This window comes from Ambystoma mexicanum, chromosome 2p (assembly GCF_040938575.1).
Source record: "Ambystoma mexicanum isolate Mex_15411 chromosome 2p, UKY_AmexF1_1, whole genome shotgun sequence".
Lineage (NCBI taxonomy): Eukaryota > Metazoa > Chordata > Amphibia > Caudata > Ambystomatidae > Ambystoma > Ambystoma mexicanum.
In genome coordinates, this window is record NC_090923.1 from 274405105 (window position 1) to 274428498 (window position 23394).

General features: G+C 42.4%; 1 protein-coding gene across 6 annotated transcripts in view; it reads right to left on the reverse strand.

The window, feature by feature from the left end:
* The window catches only part of LOC138566370 (inter-alpha-trypsin inhibitor heavy chain H4-like), a 1003937-nt gene that overhangs the window by 561841 nt on the left and 418702 nt on the right, over positions 1-23394 (reverse strand). For all 6 annotated transcript variants that reach the window (XR_011301923.1, XM_069643539.1, XM_069643537.1 and 3 more), the window contains exon 14: positions 11453-11500. Coding sequence is in view for 5 of the 6 variants with exons in the window: in XM_069643539.1 (XP_069499640.1) it covers positions 11453-11500 (48 nt within the window). In the remaining variant the exon portion in view is untranslated. The remainder of the gene's footprint in view (positions 1-11452; positions 11501-23394) is intronic.

Consider the following 23394-nt stretch of genomic DNA (forward strand, 5'->3'; position numbering starts at 1 on the left):
AGTATTTTAGCCGTCTCCTCTAGCTACTAGCACATTACTAGCACATCTAGCACATATGCACACACACTAGCACAACTAGCACATTGTGATCTCAGTGATTTGACCTTCTCCTCCCCTTACTAAAAGCACATGGGGTCAACTCATTAGCCTTCTCCTTCTAAATACATGTGATTTAGCACTGTTGTGGGCATCTCCTCTTCCAACTGAATACATGTGGGGTTTCCTTTGCCTGCTAAATGCATATGGGGCTCTTAGTGCCTTAGCCTCCTGCTATGCCTACAACACCCACAGTGATTCTCAATGCTGTGTCCTTCTAATCTGCCTACTAAGCCCATGTGGCGATCTGCATGTTTTGGCTTTCTCCACTGCTCACTAAATACATCTTGGATTCTCAGTACTATGTAATTCTCCCCTGTATACAAAATGTTAGAGTGCCTTTTTTTGTTTTGACTTTCCACTAAACTGTACTTTGGATTATCACTGCTTCGTCCATCTCCACCGCCTACTAGATTCATGTGAGTTTCCAATGCTTCAAACTGCTCCTGGGGCTACTAATTGCATGTGGGATGCAGTGTGTTTTGGTCTTCTTCTCTGCTCTCTAAATGCACAAGATTTTCTGACTACAATGATATTTTCCAATCCAACAAAATGCACATATATCCTACTGTTCCCTGGCTTCCCCATCTGCGTACAAAATGTGCTTAGTGTTTTCACTGCCTTGGTATTCTCCAACACCTTACAAAGAAGTGTGTACTTAACAATTCTTTACTCCCACTGGTTTGGGGTATGGCCTCTCCACCTACACATCATGTGCCCCCAAATCATCTGCAATTCTAACCAAATTATTCCTAGGCTCTATTGTCATTTTATCGTCATTTTATTCTGTTCTAACCTAGACTATTACTAATCTGATACTACCTCTAGCAACAATTCCCCTCTCTATCTAACCAGAGACATCCCTTCCTCATCAATCGCCCACTAATCACTGTTTCATGTTGTTTCCACTCACCAGCCATAGAATAAAAGTTGAACTCAGTACTACCTCTTTTCTCAAGCCTCTGGAAAAATGTGAAAAATTGGACAAGTTGTACCCATGCAAATACTATGCAGTCAAGTGTTGAATAGATTGGCCAGTCCTTAACTAGCTATAATGACCCTATGTGTATCTCAGTGTTGAAGATCCAAAAGGCAATAAAGGTTGAAGAAAGTTGAACTAAAAGATGATTGTCTTTTTCCTTTTCGAATATATCATGGGGTGTTTGACACCACAGATATTCTTAGGTGTGGAGTTTTACATCTGTGTGTATGCATTATCTGATTGAATATAATGCTTTCAATTAAATAATACACAATCAGAATGGCTTTACATCATGTAATTAATGTGAAATAAGCACAATACAATATTCAGAAAACATGTTGTGTTGTAGTCTTTAATGAAAAATAATAATGTAACAAACTGTGCTTCTGTTTTCATGCTGTCTTGTGAAAGGCCAGATGTGACTTGTATACCTTGAATGTTGGTATTATATCAAGCAATGGTAGCCATAATGTGTATTCAAAATCCTCTATTATATTGAGATAAATGGGTTGTTAAGCCAACACTTTATTAGATTGACATTGCAGTAGAAAATAACACAAGCAAAGCATTTCATTTTCTTTTTACATGTAACATCAAAATTGTCAATTTGTTTGAATACAGATTCGGTATGTTTGTGCAGGTTTTCTTGAAACCAGGCAAACACAGATCTATTATCCATCCCATTGATCCAAGGTATTAGTAAGTTTACTTTAATCAAGGACAAAAGCATGATTTCAAAATACAAAAAATCAATCAAAAATTAATTCATTATCAGGGTTGTTATGGTCTTATTTTTGTACGGTATCTGAATGCACATCCTGGTAAGAGATTGATGAATAGATTCCGAATCAGTAATTGCAACTTCAAATAACCATAGCTCTACACATACTTTAATCTCCAACCTGGCAAAACAATATGACTTTGTAAAGAATTACCTGTTTCATTAAAGTGGCCTATTAAAAAGGTTTGTTGTTCTAAATACAGCAGAAGGTTCTTTTGATAAAAGGATCAAGCAACACATGTGATTCATTCTAAATTGTACAGTTAAATGTAGACCAATTAATGCATTTAGAAGTGACCATTGGAAATAGATAGTTGGCGTTATCTTTAGAACTATTTCTCTGATATAAAAAACAAAGAGAACAACAACACGAACCACTTTCATTTAAAAAGGATGCAGGACAGTTTATGAATTCTGCATACATTTGCACATTTTAAAATGTGTGATGCATGGAGCAACAATAACCTAAAGAATATTTTTGTGAATTTAAATGCACAGTTCTTATAAAATCACATGCCCATTGCCGGAACTGTAAGAACAATGATTATATAATTTTATTTTCATTCTACATCCCCAAGAGGAAGGCTACCTCATACCTAATACAACATCCTCTTAAGACACAGAGAATTCAGTGGGACAATGGAAGCAAAGAGAAGGACTTTAGTAGTATGTGAGTAAGTGAAGGGAAACTATCACAGGCTCTGTCCAACTAGAAATTGCCACATCTAATGACCGGGCATGGTAGACTTTGCTGGGTAATAAAACGCGAAAACATTGGAAGAGAGGAATCATTTTTGGAAAACAGAAACACACAAGAACCCGTCCAAGATGAGAAAGCTGATTGGGGATCCAACCTGATTGATTGATGTGAGAACTCTCCTTTAAATGACTTTTTCCCACATTGGACTAAATTCAGAGAACTTTGCTATTACTGGAACAGATTATCTGAGAGGGATTTTGAGAGCCAGTAGACAGACTGAAAGGAAGATTTTGGCTAGCGATGTTGGCTGAAGCCACTTGATGACCCCACCTGCCCTGCGCTTTTGAAAAAAATCCAAAAGCAAACATTTCAGGCTATGTAGACAAATGTATCAATAATTAATGAACTCCCAGATAGTAATTAAAGCAATTCACAAACTATGTCAATGGGGGGGTGGCGGGGTAAATTAGTATAAGGTGTATTTCATTTGTGAGTGATAACTACATTTGAAAACCTGGGTAGTTTCACCTTAATAAGGTTTCTTTACAGCCATTTTGAATCTCTACAGGTACTATACATCCCAATTTGAAATGAGGAATTAAAGCATTTGTGAATGGTGTCTGCCATAGTCATTTAAGTAAGTGAAACATATTCCTCAAAGAACTTGTTGAACTGGGGTAGTGAGAGGGTGAACCTGATTCATTGAGAATAGTGAGAGTTAGGCACTACTGTTCCAGCCTTACAAAAAGAAACCTGAACCTAAGAGTTTAAAATAATTGTGAACAAGTTAAGCCTGCACAAATATTCAGCTCAAACTAGGAACCAAAGATCATGCCCAACATTTTATATTTGAATCAGTACTAGAATAAGAGAACGATAGATTGAGCTAATATTTTTATCTGATGCCAACGCATTGATGGTTTCATAGAAAAGTAAGTGAATTCTTTCATTGGCAACATTCTACTGACATTTGCATTCGTTTTTTAATCAATTTCAATGTGAGTGTCTATATTGGCTGATGTTTTATTATTTTCGACAATAGTTACTCATGTGTTTTGTTCTATGTAAGTGAAAACATGAGGGAGGCAACAGCAGGTGGTTCCGGTTTATTTTCTATATGGAAGCTGCCTGTACATATTTGGCCTATTGTGGGTGACTTTTGCATAATCTACAAGTCGAAGGGCCAGCTACGTGGTTCCACGGCCAGATGGTTTCTCTTGTTTTAATTAGATTTAGCCAAAATCTGAGAAATTGATCTCTAAAGTACCAGTGAGGAAACAATCTTAAGTAGCTGGGCAGAGAATTCGTTTTTTTATTGTCCTCCCACGCTTTGCCATATGTTTTGCATGTTGACCATTCTTTTTCAGTTCTAAACGAATCACAGGAGTAGGGCTTTTTTTTAACCTTGTCCGGGTTGTTAATCAGAGTTTCAGCTTGCTCTCCTGTAGTTTCAAGTAGGCTTCGGCACTCTGTTTGCCATAGGGTCAATATCGGATCTTGTTCTTCCATAAGTGTTTTTTTGATAAATTGAAAGTCACCTTTGGGGTTTTTTTTCTATGCACTTTCTGTAGAATGAGAGTATCTTCCACTCTACCATGGCTAGCATGGAGGTTAAACCCAGCTCTCTATGTATTGCTTGTATTGGCGTAGCTTTGGGAAGGCGGAGAGTGTTTTTCCAAAAACGACCTTCTAGAGCTGCCCAATTTTTGATTTTGAAGTTAAAGGAAGTTTCGGCACCGTAAGTTAGGATCGGAACCACCTTTGCTTTATGAAACTTGATTAGTGGAATTAAGCTGAAGCCTTAAGATGATTTTTCCTAAGCCTGTCAAGTTTATTACTTTCTTTTTTACTATTTGAAGCTGGGCGGCGTCAACCTTACTTGACTTGACACATACCCCTAAGTATAGAAATGATTGCACTACAGGGATCTCCATTCCCAATAGTAACCAACACATTGTTTTCATTCACAGTTGACTCTTTTGAACACCGAGAGGTAGTATTGCAGATTTTTTCAGGTTGATTGTAAGGCCATTCTTTTCCACATAGAATTGTAAAGCTTTTAACTGTCTTTGAAGACCTATTGGAGTTTGGTCTCTGAGGACTATGTCGTCAGCATAGACTAGACAATTAACTTGGATGTTTGCTTTCGATGGAGGAAAGCATCTTATGTTGTTAGCTGCCGCATCTATGTCAGAGATGAACAGATTGAATATTTCCAAGGCCAGTGGGCAGCCTTGCTTGACGCCTTTATCAGTTGGAATCGGTGAGGTTAATAGGCCTGTTTTGTTCAACCGGACTCTAAGAGTGGTATCTTGATGGAATTCTTTAATGGGGTCAATGATGGAAGCAGGGCAATTCCATTCTCTCAATTTGGACCATAGCCGTGGACGTAAAACGCTGTCAAAAGCTTGACTTAAGTCGATAAAGGCAATGTACATTTTTAAGTCTTTCTTTCTCTCTGTATGCCTTTTCAGCAGATTTAGAATGAAGATATTGAGTGTTGTTCCAATACCTCGCACAAAGCCTGATTGCCATAGATCAAAGTGGCCAGAGCATGTTGCCCAGGCCCGCAAAGCTTGAATACAAGGGTACCAAAGACTTTGCCCATTAAGTCCAGCAATGCTATTGGGTGGTAGTTGTCTGGCATTTGGCGATTGCCCTTTTTATGAATGGGTATGATTATTGACTCTTTCCATGAAGTTGGTATATTTTGGGTGATTGTAATATAATTGGATAGAATTGATAAGAGCTTGGCCCATTGATGTGGATTTTCTTTAAGGGTGTCATTGCTTATCCCGACGGGTCCATGTGCATTTGATTTTGACAGCTTCATGATGACATTCTCAATGGTCTCTGCTGAGGTGTCTATTAGATGCCATTTAGCGTTCTTCTGTGGAAATGACGCGTCATCATGTTCTTGGTTGAAGATACTTTTAAAGTGGGAGATCCAAACTGCCGGGAGGATAGGTGTCGTTATCGATGAATCTTGATCCATCTGTAGCTGATTTATCTGTCTCCACATTTCTGCGGTGTTAGATGATTTAATGATGTAGAGCATTTTTTCCGCATCATTGCGGTCCAATGCCTTTTTATATCGACGTAGCCAATTTCGATAGTGTTGGCAAATTTGTTTCCTTTTGAGTGTGGCTAGTGCAGACTTGTCTCGTTTTAAACTGTTTAAACTCTGCCTTAGAAATTTCTTTTGAAGTTTAACTTGGTGGTCAAAAACATGACAATGTATTATTTGTTTTGGAGTGGACAGTTTAGGTTTGAACTCATATATTCTGAACAGACTAAGATAGTTCAGGGGTTCAATCCCTCCTGCTGAAGGTAGATGATTTACTAAGCTGGTTATATTTCTAGTTAATGAGGGTAATTTGGTGGGCGGAATTTTAATTCGATTTTTACCCATGCTGACTTCTACCATTGTCATGTTTGAAAAAGTCACATTGTTTGCAGATAGGTAATAATCTGGCTGAAAGCGAGTTATGATCACTATTGTCCACATATCGGACTATAATCTTGTTTTCTGCAGAGATCAGTTCCGATGAAATATATATGTAGTCTATAATGTGGCCACCATTTAGAAGTTTTGTGGTGATGTTTGCTGGTATGTCTCTGATGGTATTTCCATTGAGTAGACTTTGTTTGCATTCATAATGGTGTTCCACTGATAACCTCTCTTTTCTGCTGGTGTTGCTGAGAGAGTGTTTATTGTTATGAGGCCTCCGGTTTCATCCCAGCATTTTGAATTCAGGTCGCCACAAATGATGAACCATGGGTCTGCCCATTTTTGTTTACAGTGCACTTGCCATTTTTCAATTTGGTCCGGGAAGTTCAGGCTTGCAATAGAGGCTGGATTCTAATGAAGGTTGACGGCAATGAGCGTTTTCCTTGTTTTTTTATTGCCAATGTTGATGGAGCCCACTATGATTTGAATTAAGGAAGTTGGCATGATTTCTTTGGCTATTACAAAGTCAAGCTGGTTGTTGATAAGGGTGAGTAGGCCGGACGGCGGTCTACCAATATCTCCTTTGAGTGCCGGGTTAAGATGACTTGAATATCCTTCAACTATAGGTAGAATGCGCATCCATGTTTCTTGAAAACAGAATATATCGTGAGTTTCGATTTGATTGAATCCTGTTTGAAAAAAATGCGTAAAGCCCCTTGTATTCCGTGATGCTATTGTAAGGGGCTTTTCCACTGATGAAGGCCCGTCGTATGGCATCTTGATGTTATCAGCCACTAGCCCCATGAGCCACTTCCAATTCTCTTATATGCTCACCACTGGGGTTTTTGTATCATGTTTGTTAGACGATCTTTCCTGGTTGTATCCTTTCCTGGGTGGTGGCGACGGTGAACTTCTACGCCTGTTGGAATGTCTTTGATGGTTCGAATTGCCTCTGTTTGATCTATAGCGGACCGAGTGACAAGACTGGTTTTCCTGCCAGTCATTTATGTAGTTGCATCGATCATGAATATCGAAAGAGCTGTCCCTCGTACCCTAATGTCTAGAGGACCACTTGTTCTTATGCCAATAAGGAGTTTCGAAATAGGTTTTGGGTGCAGCTCTGCAGAAGTATGAATATTTTTTGGGGAGCCATGCACTGTTTTGGGCTCAATAAGATCAAATCCTAGGGATCTTAGTTGGGAAATTTCTTGTTTCAAGGATTGTTTAATTAGGGGAGTCATCAGATAAATGAGCACTCGGTCCAATGTGTTTTCTTCCGGAAATTCAACTCTCGCTAAATCACTGGATGTTAGTAAGCATAATGATGGGACATGGTGTAATAATCTTATGACATTAGCTCGATTCATGATCAGTCCATCTTCTTCTGTGCTCATTCTTTCAAGTAGGAGCCCATCTTCAAAGGGATTGGTGTTAGTGCCAAGAATTTGTGTACTGCTAGATCTTTTGAGTGAGATGGTAGTTTAAGTGGTGAGATCTGGTAGATGTCTTCACTTGGTGCCACCCCAGGGGCAGTGTGCTCATTGTTTTGTTTAATGGGGACAGAATTTAGATCAGCCTCTACACCTGCAGATTGACTTAACTCCCTATCCAATGTTTTGTCCTTTGGCATGGTAGATGCAATTTTATTCAATTTTGAAGTCTTTTGAGATGGTGAACTCAGTTTATCGCGATTTGCACGTTCCTGAGTGGGTTCTGAGATTGACATGGGCCTCTCTATATGTAGTCGGAGAGGCCCTTTAGGAGCTCTTTTCTGATCAGACTTGTCATTGGGATTTAAACGTCCATCGTCCCTGTTCATGTTTACTGAGGAGACGCTCACATTTCCCTCCTCGTCTTCTTCAAGCTCATCACTCAATAGGGTGCAACTGTCAACTGAATAGGTCGACAAATCCATCAGGTCTGATGAAGATGCATCAATTTCATTAACAGTTTCTTCTGAAACACTAATTTCTTCCTTGTCTATTATTTGAGGAGATTGGTCCTGTGAATTTGAATCTTTACAAACATTATTCTTGTTTCATTGTGAGACGTCATTGTGGGCCTCTGCCACACAACTTTTCTTCATAGTTGGTAAATCAGAATGTTTTTCTTGTCGATTTTGTTTATTGCAACTGTCGTTCTTGTGATGTGTGAATCCAACATGAGATATTTCCGATGATGTTTTTGTTTTCTCCTTTATATGGGTTGGCTTAATAGGCGACTCCACATTTGTTGACATAGAGGCCTTCTTTTGTTTAGTTTGATTTACCAAATGTGCTGGGTTAGACTCAGGCAGTGTTTTTGATTGTAAATTGTGCCTTTGATTGCTTTTTGGTTGAGAGTTGCTTTGACTCATGTGTTTTCGTATTGAGATTTGGATTAATTTTGACTACCTTGGTTGTTGATTTTTGTTTGGATATCGTTGCTCCTTTTACAAAGAAGGGACATATTTGTTGAGATGAATTATCACAAGGGATGTGAGTCAAGCCCATCCCGACAGCAGTGGTTGATCCCACGGTTCCTGCCTTGCCGTACATCCCATCATTGTCAGAAGTTATACCAGTTTCCAATGTGACAACAGAAACAGGTGCCGAGACAATGGGCTTTTGATGTGGTATGGTTCTTAGAGTGGTAAGTTCTGAATTCTCTAAAGAAACTGTTGTAGGATTTGCCAAATGATCATTTGTTCTATTAGTGCTAGGTTCACCTTCCATTGAGTCGAATTGTCTCGATAGCCGTTGATTTTCCTTGTCTTTGATAACTGGATTCAAAATTGAATGAAGGCGAGTTGCCATTTTTGCCTGACTCAGGTCAAGGTCCTTTTGGATGGCTGTGATGAATGCTTCAACAAATATAATTTTTGAAGTCATCATGGCTATGACTGTTTTCTGGTCTTTTAGTTGTTCTGCCATTTGTTCATGTAATTTTATGAATGGTGCCAAGACAGCAGTCATGGTTGATATTACGGTAAAATTATTTTCTGAAGTGACCTTTGATGATATGTCAAGCTGTGTTTTTTCCAATGCATTAGTGGTTTGAGTGGCATTGTCCTATAAGCTCACCTTGAGTACTGGTGACTCGATTAGGTTCTGACTTAAACCTTTCCTTGGTTGGATATTTGATTTTTCCAAGGAACTGCCTTGCAAGATTGAAGTCACACGGTGAGTTGATTTGCCCGACTTTGAGGAAAAATTAAAGATGCTTGAGCTCTGTGAATGCATCTTGCCAGTGGTACCCACAGGGAAGTCGTTAAGTCGACGTTCCAGAGCTTCTAATTTTGAGGCAGAGTCTAAAAGTTGTTGATCAGAAACTTCGGAGTCATCAGGTGGTTGAGCATGGGAACAGGTTGCATCAAAGCGTTTGTTGCAGTTCTGCAATCTTTCAGATTGGTGTGGGCGCCAATGATCACGACTTTCAGTGTTCCATATGATTTTTTCAGGACGATAGTAAGGCATAGATAATTGCTTTCTTGGGAAGAGGTTACGTTGATTTGTTTTACCCCCTCCTGACATCGAGTCATTTAGGCACCTATGTCCATAATATTCAACTTGGTGCGACATCAGGTCAGGGCCAAGTGATTGGTCATTATTGCCCAGAGAATTAATGTGGGCTGGTGTTGGTATGCTAGGATTGTTCACGTTCTCCAGCATTAGGTTTCGACAAACACAAGAAACTTGGATCAAATCGAAATTAAATTAGGACGTTCCAATTTCTGAAACAGGTTGCTGGTCATTAGTTTGAGCAGCAAGGAAAGGTAGCGTGACATTTTCTGTCTCGATTGCCCTTGGTTCGAATGCTGACGTAATTGCAGGTTTGTTGCACTGATGATTAACCTGGCAGTTGGTAGCCAGCGTATCAGAAACTGCAAGTAATGCTGACGCATGTTGGCCAGAAATAAACTCGCCATTTTCTTGCGACTTGTTCATATGCATGCAAGGTGAGTCACATGGTTCACATAGATCTCATGATGCAATCGGACCATCGTGTTTGTTGTGCATAAGATTGTTAACCCCTGTGTTCTCTGTGTCGATATTTGCGGAGAACAAAACCGGTTCAGTTGTTAAGTGCGAAGGAGGGTTCACCCACTGCCAGGCCTTCACCATGAAGAGGTGAGGGCCTGCCAGTGGGTAAGTGAGATGTCGGGTTGAATGGAGACGCGCTCATAAGCGGTGATATAGTTTTAGCCGCAATGATGATGTGAATGTTGTTTAACGGACACAGGGGAAATTTGCAGTTTGCGTTCGACACGTTGTTCACTTCACTCACCTTAAAAGCTTCACCCGTGTTGCTTGCAGCAGAGGTAGCTTCCAGGGTTGCTTCTGTTGGAGTGGATCCCAAAGTGTTTTCCATGTTGCGCTGAGGTGCACGGGCGTGCTAAGTTTACTCAGCAAGAATGTCAAGGATTTCAGCAGCAATGTAGTGGGGTTCCAAGAGGCGTGGCCGAGTTACCAGATTGCCTAGAAGGATCGGAGTGAGCACTCAAGCCGAACACTAATGGTGTGTGTTTTGATGACTTCAGCTCCTCCTTTGCTTACAGACTCGATCTCCTTGATTTTCTCAGTGTCTGGTTATCAGCCGTCTGCCTTCAATCTGCAGTTGCGCCTTACGTTAAACCGGCTTGGACACACACACCAAGCCCCCAAACAGCAAAACAGCGTTACCCCAGCCCTTCTGTCATCAGGGCTTACGCCACAAGGGTGTCAGGGGTGTAGATTTATACAGAGCTGGGTCAGGAATCAGTAATGCAAATCCAGTTAAAGCGGCAGGCGTCCTTTTCACCTGTCTGCTTTTTTCCCACCACAGCTTCGCCAAAAACAAATGAAAGGAGGTTGGAGGTAGAAAAGATTCTCCCGCACTGAAAGCGCTCTTGTCAGGAAACTTGTAATGGAACAGAGAGATGCCACCAGAACAAAACAGCGTTGCCCCAGCCCTTCTGTCTTCAGGGCTTGAGTATTTATTTTGAATGAAACAAACTATTCAAGTTAAAAACAGCCTGTTTTTGTTGGCCCAGAATGAAGAGTAGGGTTGCTTTTGTGTGGGATATTAGATGAGTACCATTCCTCTGTAATATAAAATCCTATTCAGTACTCAATATGCATACCATAAATAGATGTCAATACATTTGTCACCAGGAACGGAGATGAGCAACTCATTGCTTGGGATCTTTTGAATTAGGGAATGCTGACCTACTCCTTATACTTTGAATGGACTGTACCATTTAATTTTGTCATGCAGGATATCAGAGGATGGACCATGGAAGGATACATGGGCTAATGTAAGAGTCTCAAAGGAAAATCTAGATCACTGTTTGGGTACTACTTGTCTTTCCTTAAAGTGTTCATTAAGGTGTTCAGTCACTGAACAAATAGCCACTATGAGCATGCAATGAAATCAATGATACATCAGGATGCAAAAATACAGTTCTATAAAAAGGAAACTCACTTTTATGACTTCTGGAGGATTGCTTGGCTCCCAAATCCTCGGACTGACCTGGATGTAAAGAGAATAAGTTTACATTACACGTACCTTTTGTTGTGTTTGATCTGTAACAATGAAATGTCTTGGTCATGCATTCACACATGTTTAGGTCTGCTTAGAATTTAACCACAATGACTGAAACTAAAACCTGAAACGTGGCTCGGATATGGCAGGCCCATGTACTGTACGCATGTCTGAGAGTGAAAGGGGGCTGACAACGGCTGCGCCATCAACATAAGGACAGCCAGCCTCATGCTGAAGTCGGGCTCTAGGATGCCCATCAAGTAGCAGCTGTCATAGAATGATCTTATTGTTTGTGATCAAGCTGTCAACACTATGCTTGCACTGTCCCCCTACTCTCTGTAAGAAATCCACCTGTCCCCAAAACACTCACTTTTACCTGTTATTTCGGACTGTCAGAAAGTGCCAATCTGTTTTACTAGGCTTTCATTGAGAATTGTTTAGCCTTAGCCAATCAGTGGGATACCCAAAGGAACAACACATACCCACTGAGCCTTGGCCAGCCCAGACTCTGGGACAACTTGCACCTTGATAAGACATGCCTAGTGATTAACAGGTTAATCACAGTAAATGTAATGGGAGCATAGTTTATGGAAGCATGTTTCATTGGGTAAAGAACACCATCTTTAAGGTGCAGTTAGGGAGATGTATAATTTGTATGCTTCATCCCCTCTCCTAGTAAGACCTCCATCACTTTTTGCTGGACTTCTGGACCTTTTTCCTTCTATCCTGAATGAGCGGAGCCTTTTTCCACTCATTCGTTCTTATCTGCTCTGACATTTGGGACTCTGTTCTCTATGTTCTAACTTACTTGTGGAGTGTGCTTTCTTCCATATCTCTTTTAAGGCATCTGTATTTTACTTTTGCAGCCCACAGCAGCTTATGTGTAGTGTTGCTAGGGACCCCTGGGGTCATCCTTTGAGATTATGTTACTATCGTTAAGTACCTACTGTTCTTAAGGGTAGAGGAATACCTTGTATCCTTCCTAAAACTTAATACTATGAGAGATTAGCACACACCACCCTATTTGGAGATCCCCATTCTTGCTGCTCATATGACTTTTTAGTCACATAGACAACCTTTTAGTTATGGCTGGTGGCAGAGGATGCGTTCTACCAACTATTGTGCTATTTTATACCACAGACTGTATTCACAGTCCCGGTATGCACTTTTTATTTATTTATGTATTGTTTATTTATAATGCGCTTATACATCGCATGGTGTTTTAAGGTGCATCAAGACATAGGGTAGGGGGGGGTGCAAAAACAGAAACAGCCCTACTAGGCCTTGAGTCTTGCGGCTTGTGCAGGTACTGAACAAAAGGTACAGGGGGAAGGGGAAGAGGTTATATTGAATGCAAAATAAATAATTAAAACACAGCGTAAGGCTAGAGGAGTGGTGAGGGGGAGAAAACAATGGGTGGAAAAACAGTCCTACTAGGCCAAGGGTCATTTGGATCATGCAAGTGCTGTAATACGTACAGAGGAAGGGGGTACATAAGTGCGAGGCTGACAAAGTAGAAACATTCAAGTTAATGCATAATTCAGTACGCCTCACATTGAGGTGCAGGTGGCAACATCAATCTGCAAGTAGGTTAAATGCAGAATTCAAAGCCAACCTCAGTGAATGGGCTACAACAATATGCATCGACTAGTAGGTTAGGTGCAGGATTGGAATGCCAATCTCAGTAAAGGGGCTACACCAGTATGCATGAACAGGAATGGCATGCCTCACCTAAGGTGCAGGGGCAGCATCAATCTGCAAGTACAGGTCAATGAATGAGGGTCAAAGCGGTAATACAGGCAGATAAAATCCAAAAATAAAACAGTTATCAATGAGAGCCAAATCGCTTGTAGCAGGCAGGTACAATATAAAAACACCACAGTTATGAATGCGGGTCAAAGCGGTAGTAGCAGGCGGGTAGAATGCAAAAACATCTCAGTTATGAATGAGGGTCAAAGTGGTAGTAGCAGGCAGGTAGAATACAAAAACAACACAGTTATGAGTTAGGGTCAAAACGGTAGTAGGGTAGGTACAATACATGAACATGACAGATTGAATGAGAACCAGTCTGGAAGTAGCAGTCATTTCAAGAATTAAAGCACCACAGGGATGGATAAAAGTCAAGAAGGTAACAGCAGGCAGGTAAGAGTCTTGCCCTGTGATGTCTGAGTGCTAAGTTGACTGTTTCGGTGGGGAGAGGTTGTCAGAGAGGAATAGTATGATGTCAGACCACTTCAGTTAGAAAGCTGAACTGGGGGTGCAGTGCGTAGTGTGTGCTGGGAAGCAGCGTCGAGCAAAGGGTGGATGTTCTTTGTTAGCCCTTCTACTACCATTCTGGGAGGAGGAGGTCTCTATGTGTGTTTTGCCTTTGCCGAGAACCCTTGGGTGTCCCTGCCTAGGCTCCAGTGGGTCTGGGCAGGCAGGAAGACATTTGTCTGCCTGAGTGCAAGAATGGAACCAGTGCCGACTGGGTGGCTGACTGTCCTAATTGGACAGCCACCCGACCCTTTCTGTAAACTGCTGAGAGAGATTGCAGAGAAGTATGTGGTGAAACTGAATAAAAGGTGAAGTTCCTGAGGTGAAAGGTAAATCAACCACTGGAAACTGAAGTAACCAGAGAAGCAGATGACCAGAGATGCCTGCAGACCCTTTGCACCACCCTGAAGCGAACACTGCTGTCCTGACCCAGATTTCAACTCAACAGCGGAGCTCTGAAGAGGACTACTCCTTCCCTTTGGCAGGTGGGATCAACCACTCCCGCGTCCGGCAAGTCCTTTCAATATACTCATGTAGTTTCTCTTTAAAGCAGACTGCTTCTCAACTTGGATGCATAGTTTTTGTAACTTCAATAACGTTGTCTTCAAAATGTTCTCCGTATTTGCCTGTGTACAATGTATGTTCTGCGAAGGGTGCTAAATACTCTGCCTAAGCCATTTAATAAAACATTGCATGGTTTTAGAGCTTATTTTCTGTACATTGCGACAGCGTGTAGCTGCTTTTGCCCAGGTACAGCATCCTACTGTATGCCCAGGTGTGACATGATGCCCAGAAACAGACTATGTTGCCAAATTAAAGCTATCACATATCAAACATATCCGCATATGTCAGGGTACATGTTTCACATGAAAGGCGCAGTCTCAAATGTCAAAAAACGGTTGAAACTCTAAATCCCCATCTACAGTTGTGATGTGCCAGGGAGCAATTATCTATGCTTAGGTAAGCCATTTTCCAGCTAAAAAAAAAAGATGCACAAATTATCCATTTATGCTAAAAACAACCCAATCTTCACAACCATGATGCACTGCTCTTGTGTCGCGCATTGTGCTCAATGACATGGAAAATTAGCTCTTCAAAATAGTCCACATGTGCTTTGTCAGAACCTTGTTGTGGCACTCAGCACAGCGTCAGGTCATGCACGGTGGATATTTTCCTAAGACATGACCTTCACGCAGAGCTTCAGGCACCACTTATAAATGCAATGTGCCCACTGGGCATAGCCTACTGGCTTGTAGAAAACTCCTTACAGGGCCACAGCATGGACCCCGATAAAGGCCTGAGTCCATGACCACGTTACGACTTGCCTTCTTCATGGTCTTTGGTCATGTCCCAGGTACCAACAATATGTGCAGTGTTTGCATGAGCATGGCCTTTGGTGATAGCCCATACTCTTTGCCAACCCTCAATGTTGCCACTAGGCATGGCATGTGGCCCTGACCAGTGGACAAGGTGTCTAGAACATTACCATGCCCCAGTCTTCTCCCAGACACCAAAGATGCCAACTCCACATGCCATGCTCAGTGCTCACATTGCCTGGGGAATGTCCTTTGCCACAAGTATCTCCTATCCATCCATTGGGTCCACTAGGCATGAGCAAAGGCCCAATCAGGCAAGCCGACAGACGAATACCGGCCCACCTTCCTGGGTACACTTTAAACCTTTGCGCATTAATAATGGGCCCGTTCTTAGCATGGTGGTCCCCTCGCGGGACCCGCAAAGGACGCGTGGTCTGACCAGATGTCCAGAACGGGTCCCGCGATGGGACCTCGTAATGAGGAGGTACAGGGTTAACGGCTCCGGAACCTTTACCGGCACTGTTAACCCCTTACCGCCTCACTTGTAATGAGGCCCTGTGTCTGCAAACCAAAGAAGGCAGTAGTCCTTCTTCATGGATTAGGACATAAGGATTACAAATAGTTCTATAGAGTGGAATGTTCCCCGGCAGTAACATGGAACCGTGGGCAAACATCGTCCAGTTTATACTACATTTTCCTTTCGCCCTACTTATTCAGGAATTGCACGCAATTCTCTGTAAGGGATGGCGGAACGAGTGACCATAACCGTCTTGATGCTATCATCTATATGGTCAGAAAGAGTAGTGACAAATAACCATAAAAATCTATTGGTTAAGAATAGGAGAGATGGAATCCACCTAAACAAAGCTCTTCATATGGATTCCATGACTTTCTGTGGGCAGTTGTACATCCCCAAACCATGCCAGCATGTAGACCTCAGTCTCATACACACACTTTTGATGAGAGTACATGGATCAAAAAGCATGAAATGTGCAACGCCATAAAAGTATTGAGGACAGAAACCTCGGATAAGGTCCAACTGTCTGAAAGGCTAAAGATCATTAAAAGTGATTATTAAAATTGGTCAAAACAGTGGTAAATTAAGTCATTATTAAGTCATGAATGGTTCAGAACAAATTAGTCCTGATTAAAGGGAAATCGGAGCTTCTAGTTGTTGACTCACCTAATATGCTACAAAAAATGGGAACAGCACATGAACGCTCCCATCTGGGAGATGTAAAAATCTGTCCTCTTAAAAAAGTAAAGACGTTGGGGGTGGTGATAGACCAAAGTCTTACCATGAAGCCACATGTCTCTAACATTGTCTCATCCTGTGCCTACTATATTAGACTTTTGGCTCATCTTAGGCCATTGATCTCGCAGACCAATGCCGAGACGATTGCAAGGACAATAATAGGAGCCAAAAATCGATTATTGCTGCTCTAATTGGTATTAATTAGACTACCTGTAAGAAATTGCAGGTATTCCAAAATAGAGCAGTAAGGGTGGTTCTAGGACTCTCTCGCCGAGACCATATAACCACTGCAAGATGCTCACTTCACTGGCTCCCGGTGGAATCCAGAATTCGGTTCAGAGTCCTTGTTATAACACAAAAGTGCAGGCAGTGTGAGATGCCGGCCTGTCTGCAAACCCTACTCAATAAAAAAGCTGTGGCAGAGTGCTAAGGTCAAATAATCCGGATGTCTTATTGAATTCTAGATGCAGAACTGAGAAGGCCCTAAAGGGAGCATTCTGTGCAATCGCTCCCAGGCTCTGTAACGAGCTGCCCAGTGATGTGAGAAGCATTGAGTCTACGGACATGTTCAAAAAGAGTATTAAGACTCTATTGTTTACTTAGATCCCTCTCTTGGACTTTGATCACGGCATTGCTCCCTTCCATTCCCCTCTCTGAATTAGCACATCTATGGGCCTCATTACGAGGAGGGTGGTAAGGGTTTAACGATGCCGGTAAAGGTGCCAGAGCCGTTAACCCCATACTGCCCTATTATGAGGTCCCCTCGCGGGACCCGCTCTGGATGTCTGGTTTTACCAGACGTCCTTAGCGGGTCCCGCGAGGGGACAAGCATGCTAACAACGGGGCCGTCATTAACGGGCCCGTTGTTAGCATGTTCCCCATTCCCATTGAGCCCTCTGGGGGTCCCGCGGGGGGACAAGCATGCTAACAACGGGCCCGTCATTAACGGGCCCGTTGTTAGCATGTTCCCCATTCCCATTGAGCCCTCTAGGGGCTCAAATGGGGATGGTCCGGGTCTGGGTTCCCTGAATGGGGAAATACCGGGCCCTCCAAAGTCGGAATGGCCTGGTATTTCCCCTTTCAGGGACCACAGACCCGGACCCGAGTTTGGAGGTAGCCATGCCCTTATTAGGGGAAATCCAACCTCTTAATGAGGCCCAATGTGTATTTTGTTGTGAGTCAGTCTGTCTGTCTGTGCCCTAAAGCCCATGGGTCCATGTGAGCACGCTACAAATTAATAAAAGTAAAGTAAATGACTCGGCCCAAGAAAGATGGAGAGATGATGCTCAGAGCTTTAGGCAATAATACATCGCACAGCTTCTGGGCAATAATCACCACAGTTGACAATGATCAAAAAAGTAACCAATCTAATTATGTGTCTGAATTGGACTGGGTGAAACATCTTACTGTGCAATATCGTAAACCAAAAGGGGCTCCCACTTATAAGATCTTGGATGTACCCTGGGCCCTGGAATTCTCTGAGGAAGATGTTCTCTAGTTGATAAACAAGTCCTCCTCCTCGAGAGCAGCAGGTCCCAGCGGTCTAACTTATCAGGTTCTGAAAGGCAATGGGAAATTGTGGGCTCGAATTCTGACTGCACTTTTTTGGGAAATAGTAGAAAAGAGAGTGCTTCCCCCTTCTTGGAAGTCTGCTATCATCATCCCATCTTCAAGAAGGGGGATCGCAAGAATCCAGCAAATTATAGACCTATTACCTTGTGGATGTGGTGAGTAAGCTATTTGCCAGCCTCTTGCTCACTGAATTAGAAAAATTGGCTAAATATAACAAAGTTCTGTCCAAGCAACAGACTGGATTTCATAAGGGACAGTCAACATCCCTTAATGGCATAATTTTGGCCTCCGTCTGTGCTGGAAAGGACGGTAATAAAAACAACCACGCTCTATGGTGCTTTTATCGACCTATCCAGTGCTTTTGACCTGGTCAGTAGAGATCGCCTAAGGTCATAGTTAACAGTTGGGGAGCACCACAATCACTTACTAACATGCTGGCCTCTCTCCACAAGGGAAATACGGTCAGAATGAGATTGAATATCGACGGTAAACTTTCCCAACATGTCAAAGTAAAAAGAGGAGTCCGACGAGGCTGCATGGTTGCTCCCTTCTTATTTAACTCTTGGCTGATTTTGGATGGGAAATAGATTCTGCAGCACTGGCAAGCCCTAAAATTGGACATAACTCCATCAAATGGCTAATATATGCTGACGGCGTCATCCTCCTGGACAAAACAGTGGTGGGTCTTCAAAGGCTCCTGAACTCTCTAGATTCATATATGAAGGAAAATGATTTAACTATACATCCAGAGAAGCCAAAAGGTATTATCTTTGGCGATAAGGGGACTCAGGGTCATAGGTTTTTATGGCCAGTGGGAGGCCAAGTGATTCCAGTCGTGGAGGAGATTGTTTATCTGGGATACAATTTGTATGCTTCTCGAGGAATAGGCCAAACTCTATCCGATCTCTTGTTCAAAGAATCTCAGTTGACATCTCAGATGCACACGATCTTTGGTCAGTATTGCAAATTCTCCCTATTGCCAGTAGTCAGGTTTTATATGTCTAAAATGGTCCTAGTACTTTTGTATGGGCTAGAGGCGAAACCTTTGGTATGGTCAAGGAACTGGCTGACACTTGCGGGCATGATCTGGAAGAAAGTTCTGGGCTTGCCGAACAGCTTACCAACTGCAAGTCTGAGATATGAGTTAGGACTTAGATCTCATATGTCACAGGCAGACTGGAGTATCCTTTCTCTTTATAGATCAATAATAGATCCCCAAAGCAACACACTGTATGAGGATCTCCTAGTATATCTTAATCTCGACCAGTCTAAGGTCCTGCAAGATTTAAAGACAATGGTGTTGGATATCCTTGTTAATTGTGACAGTGACGTTGAAACATTAGTCTCCAATCCCATGAAGACTAAGAAGGCCTTGACAACCTCAGAATGGATCAAAACAATAGATCAAATGCAGGGATCTTCCGTAGCAGCCACTTTTTCCCTGTGTGATAAGAAACTGGGCTTTCTCCCTAAATATTTGTTAAAGTTCCCAGATGCTAAGTACAGACAGAATGTCCTCAGAGTTCGACTTAATCTGGCCCATACGGGAGAGGTCCTTGATTGTTGGGGGCAAGGGGATAAAACAAAAATACTCTGCCCAGTTTGCGTGGACCCTAAAAAACAAACAATTGAGCAAATGCTAAGAGATTTCAGGGGACTTGGGAGGCTAGAGAGAAACATCTTAGCCGTTTCACTGACTCCCTCGACTGCCTACCCTCTCAAATGTTTTGACAAAGGTTGATAGCTGGTCATCAAACATCATTGATGATAAATGTCCTCCATGTTCTGCAGCAGACAGGGTTTCTCTACCCTGATTTCTGCTGAAAACTCTGCAACTGGATGGTTTGGGTTGGAGAGTCTGTGTTCTTAGTTTCATTTTGAACTGATTCCTTTCCCTACCCTCATATATCCTTTCATTTTCTGTTTAGAGAAATTAATAATGTAAATATGTTTTATTGCTCTGTAATAATGATGCAATTGTATGTAATTGTTTTATACTTTCTTATTTGTGAAAAACCAAATTGGGTTGTACCACAATAAAAAAGAAATAATAAGTAAAAGTAAAATTGAACCTAGGTAGGTGTGCTTTACATCTTGCGTCCCAGTGTGTACTGCATTTTATTCCTTTTTTGTCAAATCAAATCTAGGTGGGTGTGTTTTACATCTTGCATTCCTGTGTACACCACATTGTATTCCTTTTTGTAAAATCAAATCTAGGTGGGTTTGATTTACATCTCGTATACCTGTGTGCGCTGCATTGTATTCTTTTTTTTTTAAAACAAATGTAGTTGTGTGCACTTTACATCTTGGTTTCTTGTTGCGCACTGCATTGTATTCCTTCATTAGTAAATCTAATCTAGGTGGATGTGCTTTACATCTCGCGTCCCTGTGTGCACAGCATTGTAATCCTTTTTTGTACAGAATTATTTGGCTGGGTGTGCTTTACATCTCGCATCCCTGCGTGCAGTGCATTGTATTCTGTTTTTGTAAATACGAATCTAGGTGGGTGTGTTTTACATCTTGGTTTCTTGTTGTGCACTTCATTGTATTTCTTTTTTGTAAAAACGAATCTAGGGGGATGCTTTACATCTCACATCCCTGCGTGCACTGCATTGTATTCCTTTTTTGTAAAATGGAATCAAGGTGGGTGTGTTTTACATCTTGGTGTCTTGTTGTGCACTGCATTGTATTCCTTTTTTGTCAAATTAAATCTAGGTGGGTGTGCTTTACATCTCGCATCCCTGTGTGCACTGCATTGTATTCTGTCTTGAAAAATCGAATCCTGCACCCCCACCTATTGCTCTGCATTTCTATTCAGCGCTCCTTAACCACTAGCCTGCCTGTGAGTAAGGGCCTGGATTGTGCAGTGCAGTCCCCCTCTTTTTCTTTTCTTTTTCCTTCTCTCTTCTATCCTCTGTACTCAGATGGCACCCACCATCCCTCCAATCTTCTCTAACTGCTACACTTCACCTAACCTCCCTCTTGCACGAATTTGGGACAGAAAAAGCACATAAAAGACATCATGGGTGCAAATCCTGGCCTTCCCATTACAGGCACCTATATCAGAGCATCCTCCAGAGAGATCTTCACTGATATCATCTTCTCTTTCACCTCTCCACAGGGGTGGACTGGCCCACAGGGAACTCTGGAGATTTCCCGGTGGGCCTCTGCCCCCTGGGCCTCTTTTGTGTGATATTTCCTCATTTTCCCATCGGAAAAGCATGGGGCTTGCTTAAAATGTGTCATATGGGGCCACTGTGAAAATTGTTTCCAGGGCCTCTTTTGGTCCCCAGTAATTATTTCCAGGGCCTCTTTTATTTCCCAGTCCACCCCTGCCTCTCCAGACCTATGGATTTCTCATCTCATCTCTACTCTCTCCCCTTTCAAATCCTCTCCCATTAATGGTGACACCAAGTGGGAAGTCCTCTTGCGGCTTCTACTCATCACGCTGCATCATTAATGTCTACCACACTGGCACTATCCTGGTTCAGGGTCCCCAGGACAACCTCCTTCTCTTTGACCGGATCCTGCCATCCCTTAATAACTTTCTCTCTTCTCCTGCCCCTCCCCCTTCTTCCTCCTCTGACTGAAGTACCACGCCCTTGTACTCCACCTCAGAAAACCTTCAAAGGCAGAGACTGTCTCCACCTGGCAACTCTTAACGCCCTCTCATCCAACAAACACTTGCTGACATCTGCCTCCTTGAAGACACTGACCTTGACATTCTCGCTCTTACTGAGACATGGTTCAATGCCAGCTCAGTCACCGCTTTTGACTCCCTCCAACCCAACGGCTTTAAGATCATTTCCAAGCCACATCCTCACTGTGCTGGCATTGGGGTTGCCTTAATCTTCCATGAGTGAGTTCCTTCTTCCACCCTTCCCACTCAGCTCTATTCTTCCTTTGAGAGCATGGTATGCATATTGGTTATCTCCGCCTCCTCCATCCTGACCATTTCTATCATTAACTGGCCTCCCGGCACTACCTTCCTGTTCCTCTCTGAATGGGCTGATTTCTGTTCCTTCTTACATTCAACCTCCTCCAACTTGCTCCTCCTGGGTGACTTTAACATCCCATTGCACTACCCTGGCACAGTATGCACTATTTTCAATGACCTCTGCACTTCTCTATCCCTCTCCATTCTCCCTTCTTGTCCAACCCACCCTGCTGGACACACTCTGGACGCCCACATCCACTCCAACATCCCTCTCTCATCTCCCCTGGTCACCCCTCTCTGCTGGTCAGACCACTCTCTGCTCTTCTCCCACTTGGGTCCAATTGGCCTTGTGACCACACCTCCAAAAGCCCTGTCAACGTCGTTCACGAACATCCTCTCGATGAAACGAGTGTCAGCTGCTGCCTTCACTTCCACCTTTATCCCCATCAGACTCTACCACCGACACTGCTTTCAGAAACTTCCACCTGTCTATCAGCAACACCCTTGACATTCTTGGCCCATTTATGTGTTAGAATGTATAGTGGACACAGCCAAAGATTATGGCCACTGGCCAGTATTGTGCTGAAGTCCATGGCTAGTACCTGATCAGTGTATATAATATGCATTGGACACGGTTGAAAGCTATATCCACTGGTAAAGACCAAAATCTATGGTTAGTAGCCTGTTAGTGTTTTAAAATATTCAGTGCACATGGGTGAAGGTTGTGACAAGTACCCATTCCTGTGTTAAAATATATTTGGCCATGCACACTGACCATGACTGAAGGCCATACTTAATGCCAGTTACTGTTATAATGGAATTAGTGATGTCATCACTGAAGTGATATGTTATGTCATAATTGTGGTCATAGGCTGCGCAACAGGGGGCGCGAAGTTAAGGTGGCTTTAGCTGAATTCCTGGGCTTTTGTTATGTTAAGTTCTCACCTTAACGTCCCTGCAACTAAAGTGTTTTCCTTGAATTTCAAAGGTTTTGTTATAATCTATTGATCACCTTAGCGTCCCTGCAACTAAAGATTTTTCCTTGAATATATATATATATATATATATATGTTTCTGTTGCATTCCGCTTAGGAAGAAAACTTTTTGGAGGGCTTATAACCTTTGTGCCATTTGACGAACATGCACAAAATGCTCCAAACATTATATAGATCCAAGTATGATTTTTGTTCGGGATGATTGGTGTGGTTTTATTAAGGGGGCACACATTTGGAGGAGGGGTTGCAAAAGTTTCAAAATGTGCCTTGACTTGAATGGAAAGACATTTCAGATGCATCTACTTCCTTGACAGATTTTCCCCAGGAGTGTTGGCTGGGATGTTAATCCATCCAGTACTCTATTTTTCAAAAGTGTCAAAATGTAGCTGCAAAGAATTGTGATATAACGTTTGTACCCGAGTAGTGGCCTGTGTCCACGGTCACCAGGGACTGGCGATTGGTTACAGTGGCCACTGAGCCTAGCCTGCGGCAAGGGCCAATTTTTACTCTAAGATGCTTAGTGCAGTAACATGGTTTTAGGCCATGCCACA